We start from the raw sequence: 15836 nt of genomic DNA on the forward strand, positions 1-15836 counted from the left end.
TCAGATAGACAGGTGTTCAAATACTTATTTGACGCTGTATCACACAAATAAATTGTAAAAAAAACATACATTGTGATTTCTGGATTTTTCTTTTTAGATTATTTCTCTCACAGTGGACATGCACCTACGATGAACATTTCAGTGGTTAGGGTCAAGTGGGAGAACTTGCAATATAGCAGGGGGTGTTCAAATACTTATTTTCTTCACTGTAACATGGGTCCCCCTTCTTGTGGGCTCACTGCCTGTGGGAGGAGCCAGAGGGGTTAGGTTCAGTATGAGCTGGGTGGGGGACTTGAGGATTCCAATCCCCGGCAGAAACCGGCTCGGGGGGATTGGAATGTCACCTGCCTGGCAGGGTATGAGCCTGTGCTAGTGTATGAGGTCAACAAGTTTCGACTAGATAAACTTGGGCTTGTCTTTACACAATGCTTGGGCTCTGGTACCAGTTAATTAAGAGCGGTTGGACTCTACCACTCTCAAGTTACTTAGGGTGAGAGCAGCTGAGCAAGTGTGGGTATTCTGATTTCCACCTGGTCAGCACCTGTACATCACAGTTATCCCGGTGGATGAGAAGGGAGCCTCCCTCTGCCTTCGGGTGGGGGGACAGGTCCTGATTGTTGTTTGTGTGGATCCACCCAAAAGCAGTTCAGAGTAACAACTCTTCTTGGAGACCTTGGAGAGGATGCTGCAGAGCGTTCCTGCTGGGGACTCCATCGTTCTGCTGAGCGACTTCAATGCTCATGTGGGCAATGAGAGAACTGACAAGGGTGTGAATGGAAGGAAAAGCTCCCCTCGATCATAACCCGAGTGGTGTTCTGCTATTGGACTTCTCTGCTCACCACGTATTGTCCAGAATGAACACCATGTTTAAACATTAGCGTGTCCACACATGCATACAATTGGCTTTGGGAGGACCCAGATGAGGTGGCTCAGGCCTCTGTTTACAAATGAGGTGCTCTGGGCACGTCCCACCGGTAGGAGACACCGGGGACAACACGGGACACGCTGGAAGGACTACAGCTCTCGGCTTGCCTGGGAACACGTCGGGATCCCCATGGAAGAGTTGGTGGAAGTGGCTGGGGAGAGGGAAGTTGGGGCTTCCCTGCTATAGCTACTTTGTCTGCGACCCAACCTCGGTTAAACAGAAGAAAATGGATGGATGGATGGATGGATGGATGGATGGATGGATGGACACTGAAATTAAACAAATAATCTACAGTTGTTTCAACTATAGTAGTGATCTCACAGAGGCAGACTGTCATGACTTGTGAGTAGGGCACAACTACAGTGACTTAGCTTTAACCTGTCTTTCCTAGAGAAATAAGAATTAGGGGACAAGGAACCTAAAGAAACATTGACAGAGGGACAGAGGGGGGTCATTAGTGCAGACACAACAGTAGGCAAGGTAGTACTCAACCTATGAACTTATCCACACCTAAGATGCACCTAAGATTTGATAATAATGTGTTGTTGTTGTTGTGTTGTTCTTTAAATACACTTAAAAGTAAACCCCTTTATGCATTGTTTATCCTAATTCTAAGCATTAAGCTCCAATAAATATGCACTCTTCAGATTATTTTTGTCTTTTTTGTATGTGTTCACACACAAAAAAGTGCTTTCTACTGCACATATCTCTGGAATTAAGGACTGACAAAGGGGGAGGTATGCAGCGATGCTTCCTGTTCTGCACTGCACCAAGACTGAAAGCTTTGATCCTTCCATCGCTTCAGTCTGACTCAAACTCCCCCGCCCCCAGCTCAGCAATACACACATGTACACATAAAACACACCCGCTACACACTTATTGGCTCCCTCTGCTAGGCGACCTAGCCCTGGCCCAGTTTGATTGGCAGGTGCTGTGATGTACAGCATGCGTTTGTACTTCACTCATTTAGTGTCCCATAAGGCCAAAGTCATTACTATTCTTCTTAAATCCGGTTTGCATAGAAGGGGTGGGCAGGACGCTCAGCAAAATGTGCAGCAGATAAAAAATACATTTGCAGCTGCTTTGAATTCAACATCAAGAGCGAGTGAGAGAAAGCAAACGAGAGAGACGGAGAGAGAGAGAGCCAAGGAGAGCGAGAGAGAGAGAGAGAGAGAGAGAGAGAGAGAAAGAGAGAGAGAGAGAGAGAGAAAGAAAGAGCGAGAGAGAGAGAGAGTCTTCCATTCTTAACAGGAATCTTAATGACAGCAAAAAGCAAATATCTATTTTTGCCTCACCAAGGTGACTGAAACATTCCAGCAGTTTTCTTTGCAAAATATGGAATTTAATTGTTAAATTGGTGTTCAACTGCAATGTTCGGAATCCTTGTATTTTTTTTTTTATTGGTTTAGCATGTAAATGTAAAATTTTCATGTGAAATCCTGACTTGATTACCATACACCTGCCCTTAAGAGGAATGTTCTCAAATCACTAACTAGATATAGGCCTGAAGCTGTACAAGGTAGCAAGCACCAGTGACAGACTGGCACATTTATTTAAGAATTCCGACTGACTGCATCTTTTTTCAGGGGACTAAATGATATTACAGCAAGCGAGTACATTTTTCAAGCGGAATCTTTCCCCCCAACTACCCCCCCAAAAAAAAATCAGGTGTCTGTGTGATACCAAAACAGAATGCAACAGTCAAATTCAGGTGTTACATTTCCTCCACACTGTATAATCTATTAGATTGAACTAACCCACGCAAGGGACTATCAAAAATCGCTGGAAGCAAATTTATTTTGAAGAGGCACACAGTTGAGCCAGAGCCCAGATCAAAATGAGTGTGGATTTTCAATCCTTCAAAGCACAGCAGTGGCTTAGTCAAAGGAGGAGGTTTGTGGAAACTGCTACAATACATACAATACATTCGACAGAACAGGATTAAGTGAATTTTTATTTGGGAAATTACACAACTGCAGCTTGGAATAAGGACCCATCTCAGAAAATGTGATTTGAGAATGTTTTTTTTAAAAGATTATTATAGCAATATTACTTTAGGGTTTTAAGAATGGAAAGTCAGTCCAATATAATGTCCCCTATAATCATACCAACAATGAATTGAACTTCTTTTTTTAGTTTCCCATTAAAATAATCCATGAGACACGTATCCTCAAGGTTCGCGGGATAAAATAATATCTATTTCATAAATATAATAGCTTGGGTGGCACGGTGGAACAACTTGTTAGAGCGTTTGCCTCAGTTACGAGGACCAGTCTGTATAGCTCAAATCTCGGCCCCGCCTGTGTAGTGTTTTTGAATGTTCTTCCTGTGCCTGTGTGGGTTTTCTCTGGGCACTCCGGTTTCCTCCTACATCCCAAAAAAATGCATTAATTGAAGACTGTAAGTTGTCCTTAGGTGTGATTGTGAGTGTAACGGTTGTCTGTCTCAATGTGCCCTGCAATTGGCTGGCAAACAGTTTAGGGTGTAGCCTGCTGCCCGATGACAGCTGGAATTGGCTCCAGCGTTCCCCCCTTGTGGGGATAAGAAGCTCAGAATATGGATGGATGGATAATGGCTTGTAAAAACTTAAGTCTGTTTTACAATTGGATAACATCCTTTATAATTGTAGGAATGGTTTTAAAAATCTGTTTGAATATATTTTGTACATCATTGATATTAAACAAAATTAAACAGAATTTTGTGCATTATTAGAACTTTGTTGGAATGTTCATGTTGAAGTGGTCTACTTGTCAATTTCCGATGACAGTGTTTCTTAGTTATTTATAATGGGTTGAAGGCAAAATTCTGACAATCAAAATGATGGATTCAATTTCAGCTCTTATAATTACAAAAGACAATAAGTGCTGCCCGGGCTGCTTCAAAGCACATTTCTATTCAAATGTCAGTAAAACAAAACACTTGGAGACAGCATTTTATAAGAAACACATCGGTTTGTATTTTCTGGTGCAACCAATTATAAAGTGAAGGCAGTGATTGTTGCATACTATGCTGAAAGTTGAGTACTGACCTAAATGGTCTTCATCTAAAATTATAGCCTGCTAGACAACTGATACACACACATTGAATCTACCACTTAAACTCATCTGAGACTCCCCAGACACAGAAGCTTAACACGGAAAGAGTGTCACCTTCTTTAGCCCACACCATGCCAACTCCCACCCAACACCAAAAGCTGGGAGAGCTCTTTCAAGGATCACCTATGAATAAATTAAATGTGCAATTATTTTATCGAGTTACACAGAAATAACCATCACTCATAAATCCCCAGCAATATTTAAAATGTATGTCGTATTCTTAAATCGCTATTAAAATCATAATCCACCAGATAGCGATAGTGTGAATATCATTTGCATAACTGCCTCCACCCAAAAAAAATGAAGAAAAAAAAGCGTGATGCAAATTATGAATCTTCTCTGATCTGCAAAACTAAGGAAGTGAGCTCACACATATCCCATATCTCAGCAATCCGGCAGACATCAGGAAAAATTTAAGTGTTTGGCCTTTTTCTTACCCTACGGATGCTGCTTTGAAGTTTTTGGACCTATCACACACTTTGCGTCATCCTGCAATGTCCAACCTACCCCGCTGGCGACTGAGCTCCCACATTAATCCTACCCAGGCCCTCCTCCATTTACTGCTACTATTTTTTCAGCGTGACCGTCTGCAAAACAATGTAAATCCACGGCTTAGGGAGTGGACACAGAGCTACACATATAAAACTCAGGAGCAGGTGTGTGCATTATGACACGTGCACAGTTTTGCTACAGGTGGCCATTCGGTCCTGTGCCAGGTAGCCTCCCGAATACAAGTCTAAGATAACCTTGCAGCAAGTCAAGTTTGCACTGCAAAACCAAAGATTCAGACAGCAATAACTGCTTACGGGGCGACGAGGGAAGTAGACAGTAAGAGAGATTGAGAGGGTTGAAAGCAGGAGGCAGCTGCACCACTGTAGATTACATGTGAAAGCAGTATTCCTCCTTTGCTTGATTTACAATTTGGTTTTAGCCCCCTGGAATAAGTGATTGGCTGAAATCATCTTCAATGTAACTGTACCCTGGGGCAAATTACTAGGAGTGTTAGTGCTATAACGCTAAAAGCAGATATATTCAGACAGCACTTTTTCTGTTCTTGAAATAATCCCCATTTTCACAAGCCATCAAAGACGACGCAAACATATGCACGTCAGGCAAGTTGTTGGCGATGCGCAAGCCTAATGAAACATTTCATGCATGCAAACCAACAACCATGAATGAAACAACAGCCCTTCATTTTGGCATTTGCACTGTGAGTGAGTGGCTGACAACAGTGATACACATACTCTACAATTATAGGGCAATTAAAAGTTGATATTCTGAAAGCTTTTAGGTATGCATCCTATAGCAGATTTTCAATGACCGATTTCAGAATGCCATGTATAGTAAACAGTCCTTTAGTTGTTAATGTTGAAAATGAAAGTAGTATATACTGTGAAGAAACTGAGTATTTGAACACCCTGCTATATTGCAGGTTCTCCCACCTAGAAAACATGGAGCAGTCTTAAATTTTCATCGTAGGTGCATGTCCACTGTGAGAGAGATAATCTAAAAAGAAGAATCCAGAACTCACAATGCATGATTTTTTAACAATTTGTGTGATACAGCTGCAAATAAGTATTCACACACCTTTCTATCAGGTAGAATTCTGTCCCTCAAAGACCTGTTAGTCCGCCTTTAAAAGTCCACCTCCACTCCATGTATTATCCTGAATCAGATGCACCTGTGTGAGGTCGGTAGCTGCATAAAGACACCTGTCCACCCCATACAATCAGTAAGACTCAAACTTGTAACATGGCCAAGACCAAAGAGCTGTCCAAAGACACCAGAAACCACAAGGCTGGAAAGGGATACGGAGAAATTGCCAAGTAGCTTGGTGAAAAAAGGTCCACTGTTGGAGTAATCATTAGAAAATGGAAGAAACTCAACATGACGGTCAATCTCAATCGGAGTGGAGCCCCATGCAAGATATCACCTTGTGGGGTATAAATGATCCTTAGAAAGGTGAGGAATCAGCCCAGGACTACACGACAGGACTTGGTCAATGAGCTGAAAAGAGCTGGGACCATTTCCAAGGTGACTGTTGGTAATACACTAAGACGTCATGGTTTGAAATCATGCATGACACGGAAGGTTCCACTGCTTAAACCAGCTCATGTCAATGCCCATCTTAAGTTTCCCAATGACCATTTGCATGATACAGAGGAGTCATGGGAGAAGGTTTTGTGGTTAGATGGGACCAAACTGGAACTTTTTGGTCATAATTCCACTAACAGTGTTTGGAGGAAGACGAATGATGAGTTCCATCGCAAAAACATCATCCCTACTGTGAAGCATGGGAGTGATAGCATCATGCTTTGGGGGTGTTTTTCTGCACATGGGACAGGACGACTGCACTGTATTAAAGAGAATGACCACGGCCATGTAAGAGATGTGAGATTTTGGGGAACAACGACTTTCCCTCAGTCAGAGCATTGAAGATGGGTCGTGGCTGGGTTTTTCAACATGACAATGACCCGAAGCACACAGCCAAGAAAACTAAGGAGTGGCTCCGTAAGAGGCATATCAAGATTCTGGCGTGGCATAGCCAGTCTCCAGACCTAAACCCAATAGAAAATCTTTGGGGGGAGCTTAAACTCTGTGTTTGTCAGTGACAGCCCAGAAACCTGTCTGATCTCGAGAAGATCTGTGTGGAGAAATGGGCCAAAATCCCTCCTGCAGTGTGTGCAAACCTGGTGAACAACTGCAGGAAACGTTTGATCTCTGTAATTGCAAACAAAGGCTACTGTACCAAATATTAACATTGGTTTTCTCAGGTGTTCAAATACTTATTTGCAGCTGTATCACACAAATATATCGCTTAAAAAAAAAAAAAAAAATCATACATTGTGATTTCTGGATTTTTCTTTTTAGATTATTTCTCTCACAGTGGACATGCACCTGAGATGAAAATTTCAGAAGCAACTTTGCAGACAAAACACATTTTGGAGAACTACTCAAGTGGGAGAACATCATGACAGATAAGGCAAGATAGCGAAATAATTATGACTCACTCCATCATAGATGTTGGTATGGCGCAGCAGTCCTGTATTGCAGTGAGAGGAGAGGTGAGGTGAGCCGTGTACGAGGCCTCCACCACCTGTTTGTTCCTGTTCACCACATCAAGGTAGCGGTTAAACTTCTCCCGAATCTTCTTGGCTAGCTGGACAAAGGGAACACAGTCATGTTACAACCAAAACAGGGTTCAACAAAGACTTGCCAGCTTTTGAGTTGGACTAGAGAGTCTTGCATATATTAAAAACACAGGGCCCTAGAAAAGCTAACATTTTATATTGACACATATGTTGCATAATCAAAGTTAATGGTGGAGGCCGTTTAGTTGCTTACAATTTTTACAATGAAGCAGTAAATTTTTTATAGACCTCCATCACAGTTAAAAATGTTTAAAACTGTTGCTTTAACTAGACCCACCCTCAGCAAACATTGTTTTCTCCTCCCTTAATGAAGACGTTCATCCTAAGGAAAACTGATTTTTGAAAATGGGAAAAATGCATGTCTCCAAAATGGCATGCCTATGGAATGTACCATCACCATACAATAGGCAACTTAGGTGTAATGCATTCTTACTATGCATATAGTGGTGAACTTAGTACAATATTATCAGCATTAAGCATGTTAAAATAACTAAAACACCATGTACAGGTATAAAGGGTTTATGATGATGACATGATTCTAGAACCATTTCATCCATCCATCTATCTATCTATCTATCTATCTATCTATCTATCTATCTATCTATCTATCTATCTATCTATCTATCTATCTATCTATCTATCTATCTATCTATCTATCCATCCATCTATCTATCCATCCTTCCACATCCATTCTCTATTTGCTTATCCACAGTAGAGTTGCAGGAGTGCTGGAGCCTATAACAGGTTACTTTGGCGAGAGGAGTGTGTAGGACTGTCACGATCAACTCTTTTGAGAATCGATTATCCTATAGTCAATGTTGATTGACTGAGTAATCTCTCCCCCACAAAAAAAAAATCTCATTTCTCATTTCTCAGATTTGAAAATATATTCCTTTAACTGCATGTGTCATTGTCTGAAGCCAAACAGTAAAGGCCAACAGTACATTCTAACTGAGAAAGGTAGGGTTACAGTACATTCTAAGTTCTAACTGGTAATTATTGGGTACATTACATTGGCTAATAAGTATTAAAAGAACAGGTTACGTTAGTATGTTGCAAAGCTTGTCCAGCCTGCATGAGAATGTCCTATCCCGAGATGATGTGGTAGGTCATTTCCCCATTTGCAATAATTGCTACCACTTGATTTTTGGCATTTTTGTTATAAAGTTCTTCTAAAACTTGGACATTCTCTTTTTAGAGTAGTGTATTTCAGTACTGGTCCTAAGCTTCCAACTACAGATATGACGGTTAGATATGCCAGCACCCGAGAGCAACTCAACTGTCATGCCTATGGTAGCCATTTTAAGGAGGCCCCATAGCTCAGTGGTTAGAGGATTGGTTTGGTAAACCAGGGGTTGTGGGTTCATATCCCACTGGGGCCTCCACTCCCTGAGAAGCGTTGCGTCAGGAAGGCCATGCGGCATAAAAATTGTGCCAAACATATATGTGCGTTCATCTGAGATGACACGCTGTGGCGACCCTGAAAGGGACAAGCCGAAAGAAACACACATGATGCAGTGTTGATCTGAAACACATGTAGATACATAAACACGATTGGCACTACCCAAACATGTTTCCAGGCGGCGGAATTTTGTTCCTGGCAGTCCACATTTTTGCATCAACTATTTTTTGGGGTCGACTTAGCGGATTTTTTTTTTTGTGGACTGAAAAAGTGTTTCCTGACTTTTTGCAGTTTGTCACACTTAAATGTTTCCCATTATCAAACAAATTAAAATGTGTAAAATACTTTTGAAATGAAGTTTTTCATTATTAAGGGAGGAAAAACCTACATGGCCCTATGTGTAAAAGTGATTGCCCCCTAAACCTAATAACTGGTTGGGCCAACCTGAGCAGCAAAAACATGAATAAAGCATTTGTGATAGCTTGCAATACTGTAAATCTCTTAGAGCGCTGTGGAAGAATTTTGGCCCACTCATCTTTTGGATAATTGTTGTAATCAGCCAAATTTGACACTTTTCAAGCATGTACTGCTTTTTCAACATTATGCCACAGAATCTCAATGGGATTTTGATCAGGAGTTCAAATAACCCAATTAAAAGACTTATTTTTGTTTTTCTTCAACCATTCAAATGTGGACTTGCTGGTGTGTTTTGTATTCTTGTCGTGGTGCAGTACCCAAATTCATTTCAGCTTGAGGTCACAAACTGGACTTCTCAGGACTTTTTGGTACACAGCAGAATACATAATTCCGTTTATTACAGCAAGTCTTCCAGGTTATGAAGTAGCAAAACTGCGCAGCAGTTGTGTTCATCTTGGACTTCTGCCATGCAGGCCATTTTTACCCAATTTCTTTCTTATGGTGGAGTCATGAACACTGATTGTAACTGAGGCAGGTGAGACCAGCAGTTCTTTGGATGCTGTTGGGGCTCTTTTGTGACCTCTTGGATGTGTTGTTGCTATGCTCTTGGGGGAACATAATTTCTTGTGTATAATATGCACCCGTGTATAATGCGCATGCCAAAATTCAACCTAACCTATCCCAGTTATCTTTGGTTGAGAGGTGGGATATTCCTTGAACTGGTTGCCAGCCAATCGGCGGGCACAACTCAACTAACAACCATTTTCACACATACACACACCTACGGGCAATTCAGAGTCTTCAATCAACCCATCATGCATGTTTTTGGCATGTGGGAGAAAACCCACGCAGATACAGGGAGAACATTCAAACTCTACACAGGCAAGGTTGGGATTTGAACCCCAGTCCATAGAACTGTGAGGCAGATGTGCGATCCAGTCTTCCAACTAACCACCTGGTGTGACTATGAATTAGGTTCAAAATCAAATTGTTTTGGAAAAAAAAACACTTTGTGGCTGCAGTGGGTCAACCAAATAATTTTAAAGATACAACTTTTATATAATTTCATATGGATATTTTTCAAACCTTTGGTGGGAAAAAATCTTAAAATTAATTTATTATTCTTAAAAGCACGGTGTACAATACATATAATTAAGGGGCTAATCCTCCAGTTGAGCGAAAGACCAAGAGTGTGAAATAGCATTAAATAACCCTTAGTTCTACAGTAACTAAAGCCATTTGTTTGAATCCAATAATCAAATGCCAGTAAAAGTTCTGTGAGTGCTCTGATTTGAAAGAGGAACTGGACACTGCTATGCAACACACTGACCACTTGCTCACCTAATCAGGCCACTATTAAATTCTGTCAGGGCTTTAACAGGAACCTCGTGCTCAGCCTACAATTACTTGCACAGTAGAACACATTCATACATACAGTTCCTAAGATGTGCACTCAAAAATACTGTAGACAACAAAGTTAACAAAAACATATGTGCTTACGTACATCTGTGGCTGCATACCAATTAGAGGCAATAAAATTACTATAGAAAGGGAAAAATTGGCCAGTGTTCAGTTGGGAAGAGTTTCCATGGTTGGGGGGGAGGGACTGACTAGTAAAAAGTATAAGCTCCAGTTTTAACAGACTGACTTAAACCAGACACTTTGAGTGTGTGAGCTAGAACTTGGGTTACAGGTGGCCTTAGCGCAGACAAAGAAATCCATTCCAAACTCCGCTCTTCACTTTGACCACATTGTCACAAACACAGGGCTCATCTTTCCTCATACTCACCGACCCAACCAGTTTAAGGGATTATGAAACCCGGGGTACGTTGCAGCGAGACACTGGTGTGGCGTGCACTGTGAAGTCTCACACTGAGAATTTTGATGACTACCAGACAGCATTCAACCACAACCACTGGCAACAGTGTTATGGCGACACTGACTCTTATTTTTGAGAGCATGAATGAGGTTAATTTCAGGATGTTCAGGGGTGTGATGATAACCGCATGACCTCAATACCACAGCAAGGAGCAGTGCCACCAGAGTGGCTGACAGAATCAACCAAAGTCAATATGGGATTTTTGACTACCAACAACAAAACAAAATGGAGGGGGCGGGGGTCTGCATATTTTTCTAAATGGTGGATTATGGCGCATTATGAAAAAAGACATCAGATCTGAATTACGAAGCATGTGAAAGGGTGGGGAACATTCTGAGGGGAAACACATTTTCACTTTTAATCCACCACCGAAAACATGCATTGAGTCAAGAATGAGGCAACGGTATATGTAGTGATTTGACTTCCTTTCATTAAAGATTTCTATCCATCTAAAAGATGTTGACATCATCCCAAACGAGATTACTTTTTTTCCTCTTAGGATTTCTTCATTTTCTCAGCATGGTGTCTAGGTCAGGAGATAGTTGAAACTGTGCTTTTAAATTACATTAATATTTGAATAACAACTATGTTCCTTTTGTAAAACCCACTGCGTTCCTTGTTCCATGTCAATGTGTTCCACTAGTATAAGAAGAATAATTCCAGTGAAGTTGGGACGTTGTTTTAAATAAAAACACAATACATCCATCAATTATCCAACCTGCTTATCCTCACAAGGGCCGCTGGAGTCCCAGAGCCCATCCCTGCTTGCAAATCTTGTTCAACCTATCCATTCATTTCCTTACCCGCTTATTCTCATGAGGGTTGCGGCAGTGCTGGAGCCTAACCCAGCTGTCAACGGGCAGTAGGCAGGGTACACCCTGAACTGGTTGCCAGCCAATCGCAGGGCATATAGAAACAAAAAGCCACACTCACAAACACACCTAGGGGCAGTTTAGAGTGTCCAATTAATGTTGCATGTTTTGGGGATATCGGAGGAAACCAGAGTGCCTGGAGAAAACCCACGCAGGCACAGAGAGATCATGCAAACTCCACACAGGCGGGTCCAGGATTAAACCCAGGACCTCAGAACTGTGAGGCCAACGCTTTCCAGCTGCGCCACCATGCAGCCCATGTTCAACCTATATTTAATAAAATATAATACAAAGACAATTAATTCTCAAATTGATAAACTTTTGTTTTTGCCAAATAACAATTAATGTGAAATTCTATGGCTTCAAAACGTTCCAAAAAACCTAGGACAGGGTCATGTTTACCATGATGTTACATCATATAGGTTGAATTTGATTTGCAAATCATTGTATTGTGCTTTTATTCATGTTTAACATAACATCCCAACTTTGTTGGAATTGGGTTTGTACATTATTGGAGCATTGTAGATTTTGGGGGAAATGTTTGTACAAGCACTGAACACAAGCTTTCAAGAGAAATCTAAGTGTGATGTGTCCAAAACACACACAATATGAAAAATGTTCTGGGTCATCCACTATTGATCATAGAGGACCAAAGCAGGCTGTATGACAAGATGTCAAATGTATGGCCTGTTTGTTGTAGCCAAGGGGCACTGTTGTGCCCGTCATGCAAGGTTTTGTTCATTTATATATATATAAAGACTCTCATGCTTTTTTTACTTTGACACTAACACCAAAGAACCGGAAGTGCTGAGTCTCATGATCATCGGCGGAACATGCCTCCATTATACCAACGGGTGTGAAAATGTTTGTACAGTATATTTCTGATTTGTGAAATTGGATGTGTAAATGAAAACACTAGAAATTTCACTAGTTTTTGTGATGTCATTTGAGATTGCTTATACGATTTGAAAATGATTTATGACAAGATAATCAATAAATTTGACTATTTTCCTAAATGTAGTTGAAATTATATGCACAAAAAAATTGTAAGGAATATAATTGTCAGTGTATCATATGCGTCTACAGCAGTCGCTCACATTTGAAAAATATACAGGTGTGGTTAGTCATCCCCGCAGATATAAAGTTATGGGTGTGGTCCACCAATCATGCCCACAGATATAAAGTTGCGGGTGTGTGTTGTTTGTAATTATGAGAGCACCCCTTTAAGAGTGGACGGGAGCGGTGTCAGATAAACCAGAAAGTAGAAGTAGGCTGCGCAGCAGCTCGTTGCTATAGACGGTGTGCTTCTATGTTTAAAAAAAAAAAAAAAAAAAAAAAAAAAAAAAAAAAGACGTCAAGTTGTGCTTCACTGCGCTGCATCGGTTTTCATGTGCGCTGAGTATGTGCGAGAAGTGCACAATAGCGCAGCTTAGAGGGAACATTGGTCAAGACTACACAAAATAAGCGACGTCTTTCAATATTTATGTATTTCTACTCGGAACAAATTTTACACGCGTGATTTTTTGTGCTCGACTGTAGATTTGCGAGTGCAATGGCACGCGGGCGCATATGCGCCTGTCAAATCACAGTGACTGCTACGGATATGCTGGTCTGGCCCACATGAGCTCAAATTCTGTTGAATGTGATACACCAAGTAAAATGAGGACATACTTTTAAAATATGTACTGTATTTTCTACTACAATATTTTTTTTATCATCTCATTATCCTGTGACCCTCCGTGAGGATAACCGGCTGAGAAAATAGATGGATTGATGGATGGATGACCTCATAGTGCAGTATGTACATGCAAATAAATGTACAACCCAATTTACAAACAGTGTGCACTGCACTGAGGACTGTGTATTTCAAATGTGCATAATAGCCCTCATCCAGGTAGAATGTTTGTTTCAATGAATATGCAAAATGCAAGATTTACACACTATTTGGGACAATACTGTGAGAAGAAAAAGTAAATAAAGTAGCACACAATACGTTTTAATTAAAGACTCAAAGTTAAAGAAATCAACATTTATTAGACAAAAACATGTCATTTTCAACACAGAAAAGCGATTAATCAACAAAATACTCAGTCTGTTTTATTTCTGCTATGCTAATTTTCTGTTCCGATGCAGTGCGTATGTGCACTAAATTAGACGCACTTTCAAACATCCCGTTCTATATGCATTATTTTATAATAGTAGAAAAGGTCATGAATTTCAATGGGAACACTGTTTTTTGCTGGTCTCTTTTTTTGCCAGTCCATCAAAGTCTGGAGTTAGTTTTCCTGTGGCAATTCTCAGGATAGAGCTGAGGTTTTCATGTAGAGGTTCATAATGCTGAAAGTCTGGTCACACACACCTAGGTCGAGCCAAAGAACACCATTTTCTGTGCCATCCTCCGGAAGTTTGAAAACATGGATTTGTTGAGTGAAGCTAAAGTCATTCAGTTTAAGAGACCTTGAATGCCAGCAAAAAACTTGCCTTGGTACTTTACTCTTGAATTGTGGTTTGTCGGTGAAAAAATTCTGCTGAGTCTGTAAATTAGCCACCAACCTCTGTGCAGTAACGGCCCGTTCTTGCATTGACTATTTGCTAGCATAATTTGCATCCTTCATTGCAAAGTGATGGCTGATATTGTACTCTTTAAAAACCACAACAGCTTCTTGGCATATGAGACACATTGCCGTTGATCGGAGTTCAGTGAAAAAACATGTTGTTGTCCACTCTATTAAATACTCGGCACTCACTGTCCACTTTTCATTTCTTTTGTCCGCTTATTTTTACAGAAGGGATCAAACGGCAACAGGAAAATGAGTGAAATCAAGAGTACATTGCACTCCAATAAAGGTCCACCAATGTAAAATGTATCATCTATTGGGGAACACTGGCCTTGCAGGGACAAGATGAAATGAATGATGTTAATTTTTTTAAGTGGATAAGCTTGTCGGGCCGTATCGAAAAGACTAACAGGCCGTAGTATGCCCATGTACCGTTTAAACTGGGGATAATAATCCACACCTCCCTCCCCCCAAACAAAGCATGCCCCAAAAAATTGAAAGCATTTGCCTTAACTACAGCAAAGCTTGGTACAGTATTATTCTATTCAATACTTAATAACACTCATTCAGAGTGAGTCCTGCACTCCTTTTAAAATATAGGACTAGTAAAAATAAAAACTCAATTAATCAAGCACTTATTTTGCCTTCCAATGTTGTTTCCCGTAAGATAATGGCTTGTACATCGGTTTATTAGGTAAAACTGTACCCCTTGAAGAAGCCATAAAGTCTTAAATAGATCTGAAAAGAACACATTTGCCAAACACTCACAGTGTGGAGGGAAAAAAATCATGTAAATAAAACTTTCCGCCAGCAGTTTTATGTTCATAACATCCACTCTGGAAGAGTATACGAAGGAAGCCAAACAGAGTCAAAAGAAAGAAAGAAACCCAAAAGCCGATAGGGGGGACAAATGTCTGCATATAAACCCAAATATTCTTTTCTAGGCGATAACACTCAAAGATGTCAGATGCGCATGTGTACGGCTATTTTGCTGCATATCCACTTCTAACTGAATCTCACCCTGGCAGAAGCACAGAGTCCCTGTGCCCAGGAGAAGACAAGCCAACTATGCGAGAGAAGCCATCTGAGGTAGCAGCTTTTGACTTCAAAAATGTTTATGGATAAAATATGGCCACGAACTGAGATAGCCAAACTAATAAAGTTAGCCCTGCTGAAAAGAAATGAGCCAATGCCGTTGGGACTAATTATTATTTATACAGGAACCGACATTTTCTCAAGAGAATTTTGAAAGGGATGTTTACAGCAACATCAAAGTCTCTGCACCTGTGTGAGCTCTGAGCACATGTGCACACCTCCATAATGACGCACTCAAAAAACAGACGAATACTACTGCAACACTAAATAAATTTAACTGACATGTTGAATGGTATGTATATATAAGATATGAGGGCATAATACTGTTTTTCCTACCATGACTTAGAAACCTGGATACACCATGTCAAACAAACACATCCACAAGGCAACAAATTATTATGCAGAAATATTATACAATGGTACAATTGAGCACAAGGGCCA

At 40.7% G+C, this 15836-nt stretch overlaps 1 protein-coding gene across 1 annotated transcript in view; it reads right to left on the minus strand.

The window, feature by feature from the left end:
• Positions 1 to 15836, minus strand: part of cachd1 (cache domain containing 1) — a 107734-nt gene that overhangs the window by 42647 nt on the left and 49251 nt on the right. Inside the window, exon 3 of the mRNA XM_061824489.1 lies at positions 7032 to 7180. Within this exon, the coding sequence (XP_061680473.1) occupies positions 7032 to 7180 (149 nt within the window). The remainder of the gene's footprint in view (positions 1 to 7031; positions 7181 to 15836) is intronic.

The sequence above is a fragment of the Syngnathoides biaculeatus genome, chromosome 7 (assembly GCF_019802595.1).
Source record: "Syngnathoides biaculeatus isolate LvHL_M chromosome 7, ASM1980259v1, whole genome shotgun sequence".
Taxonomy (NCBI): Eukaryota; Metazoa; Chordata; class Actinopteri; order Syngnathiformes; family Syngnathidae; genus Syngnathoides; species Syngnathoides biaculeatus.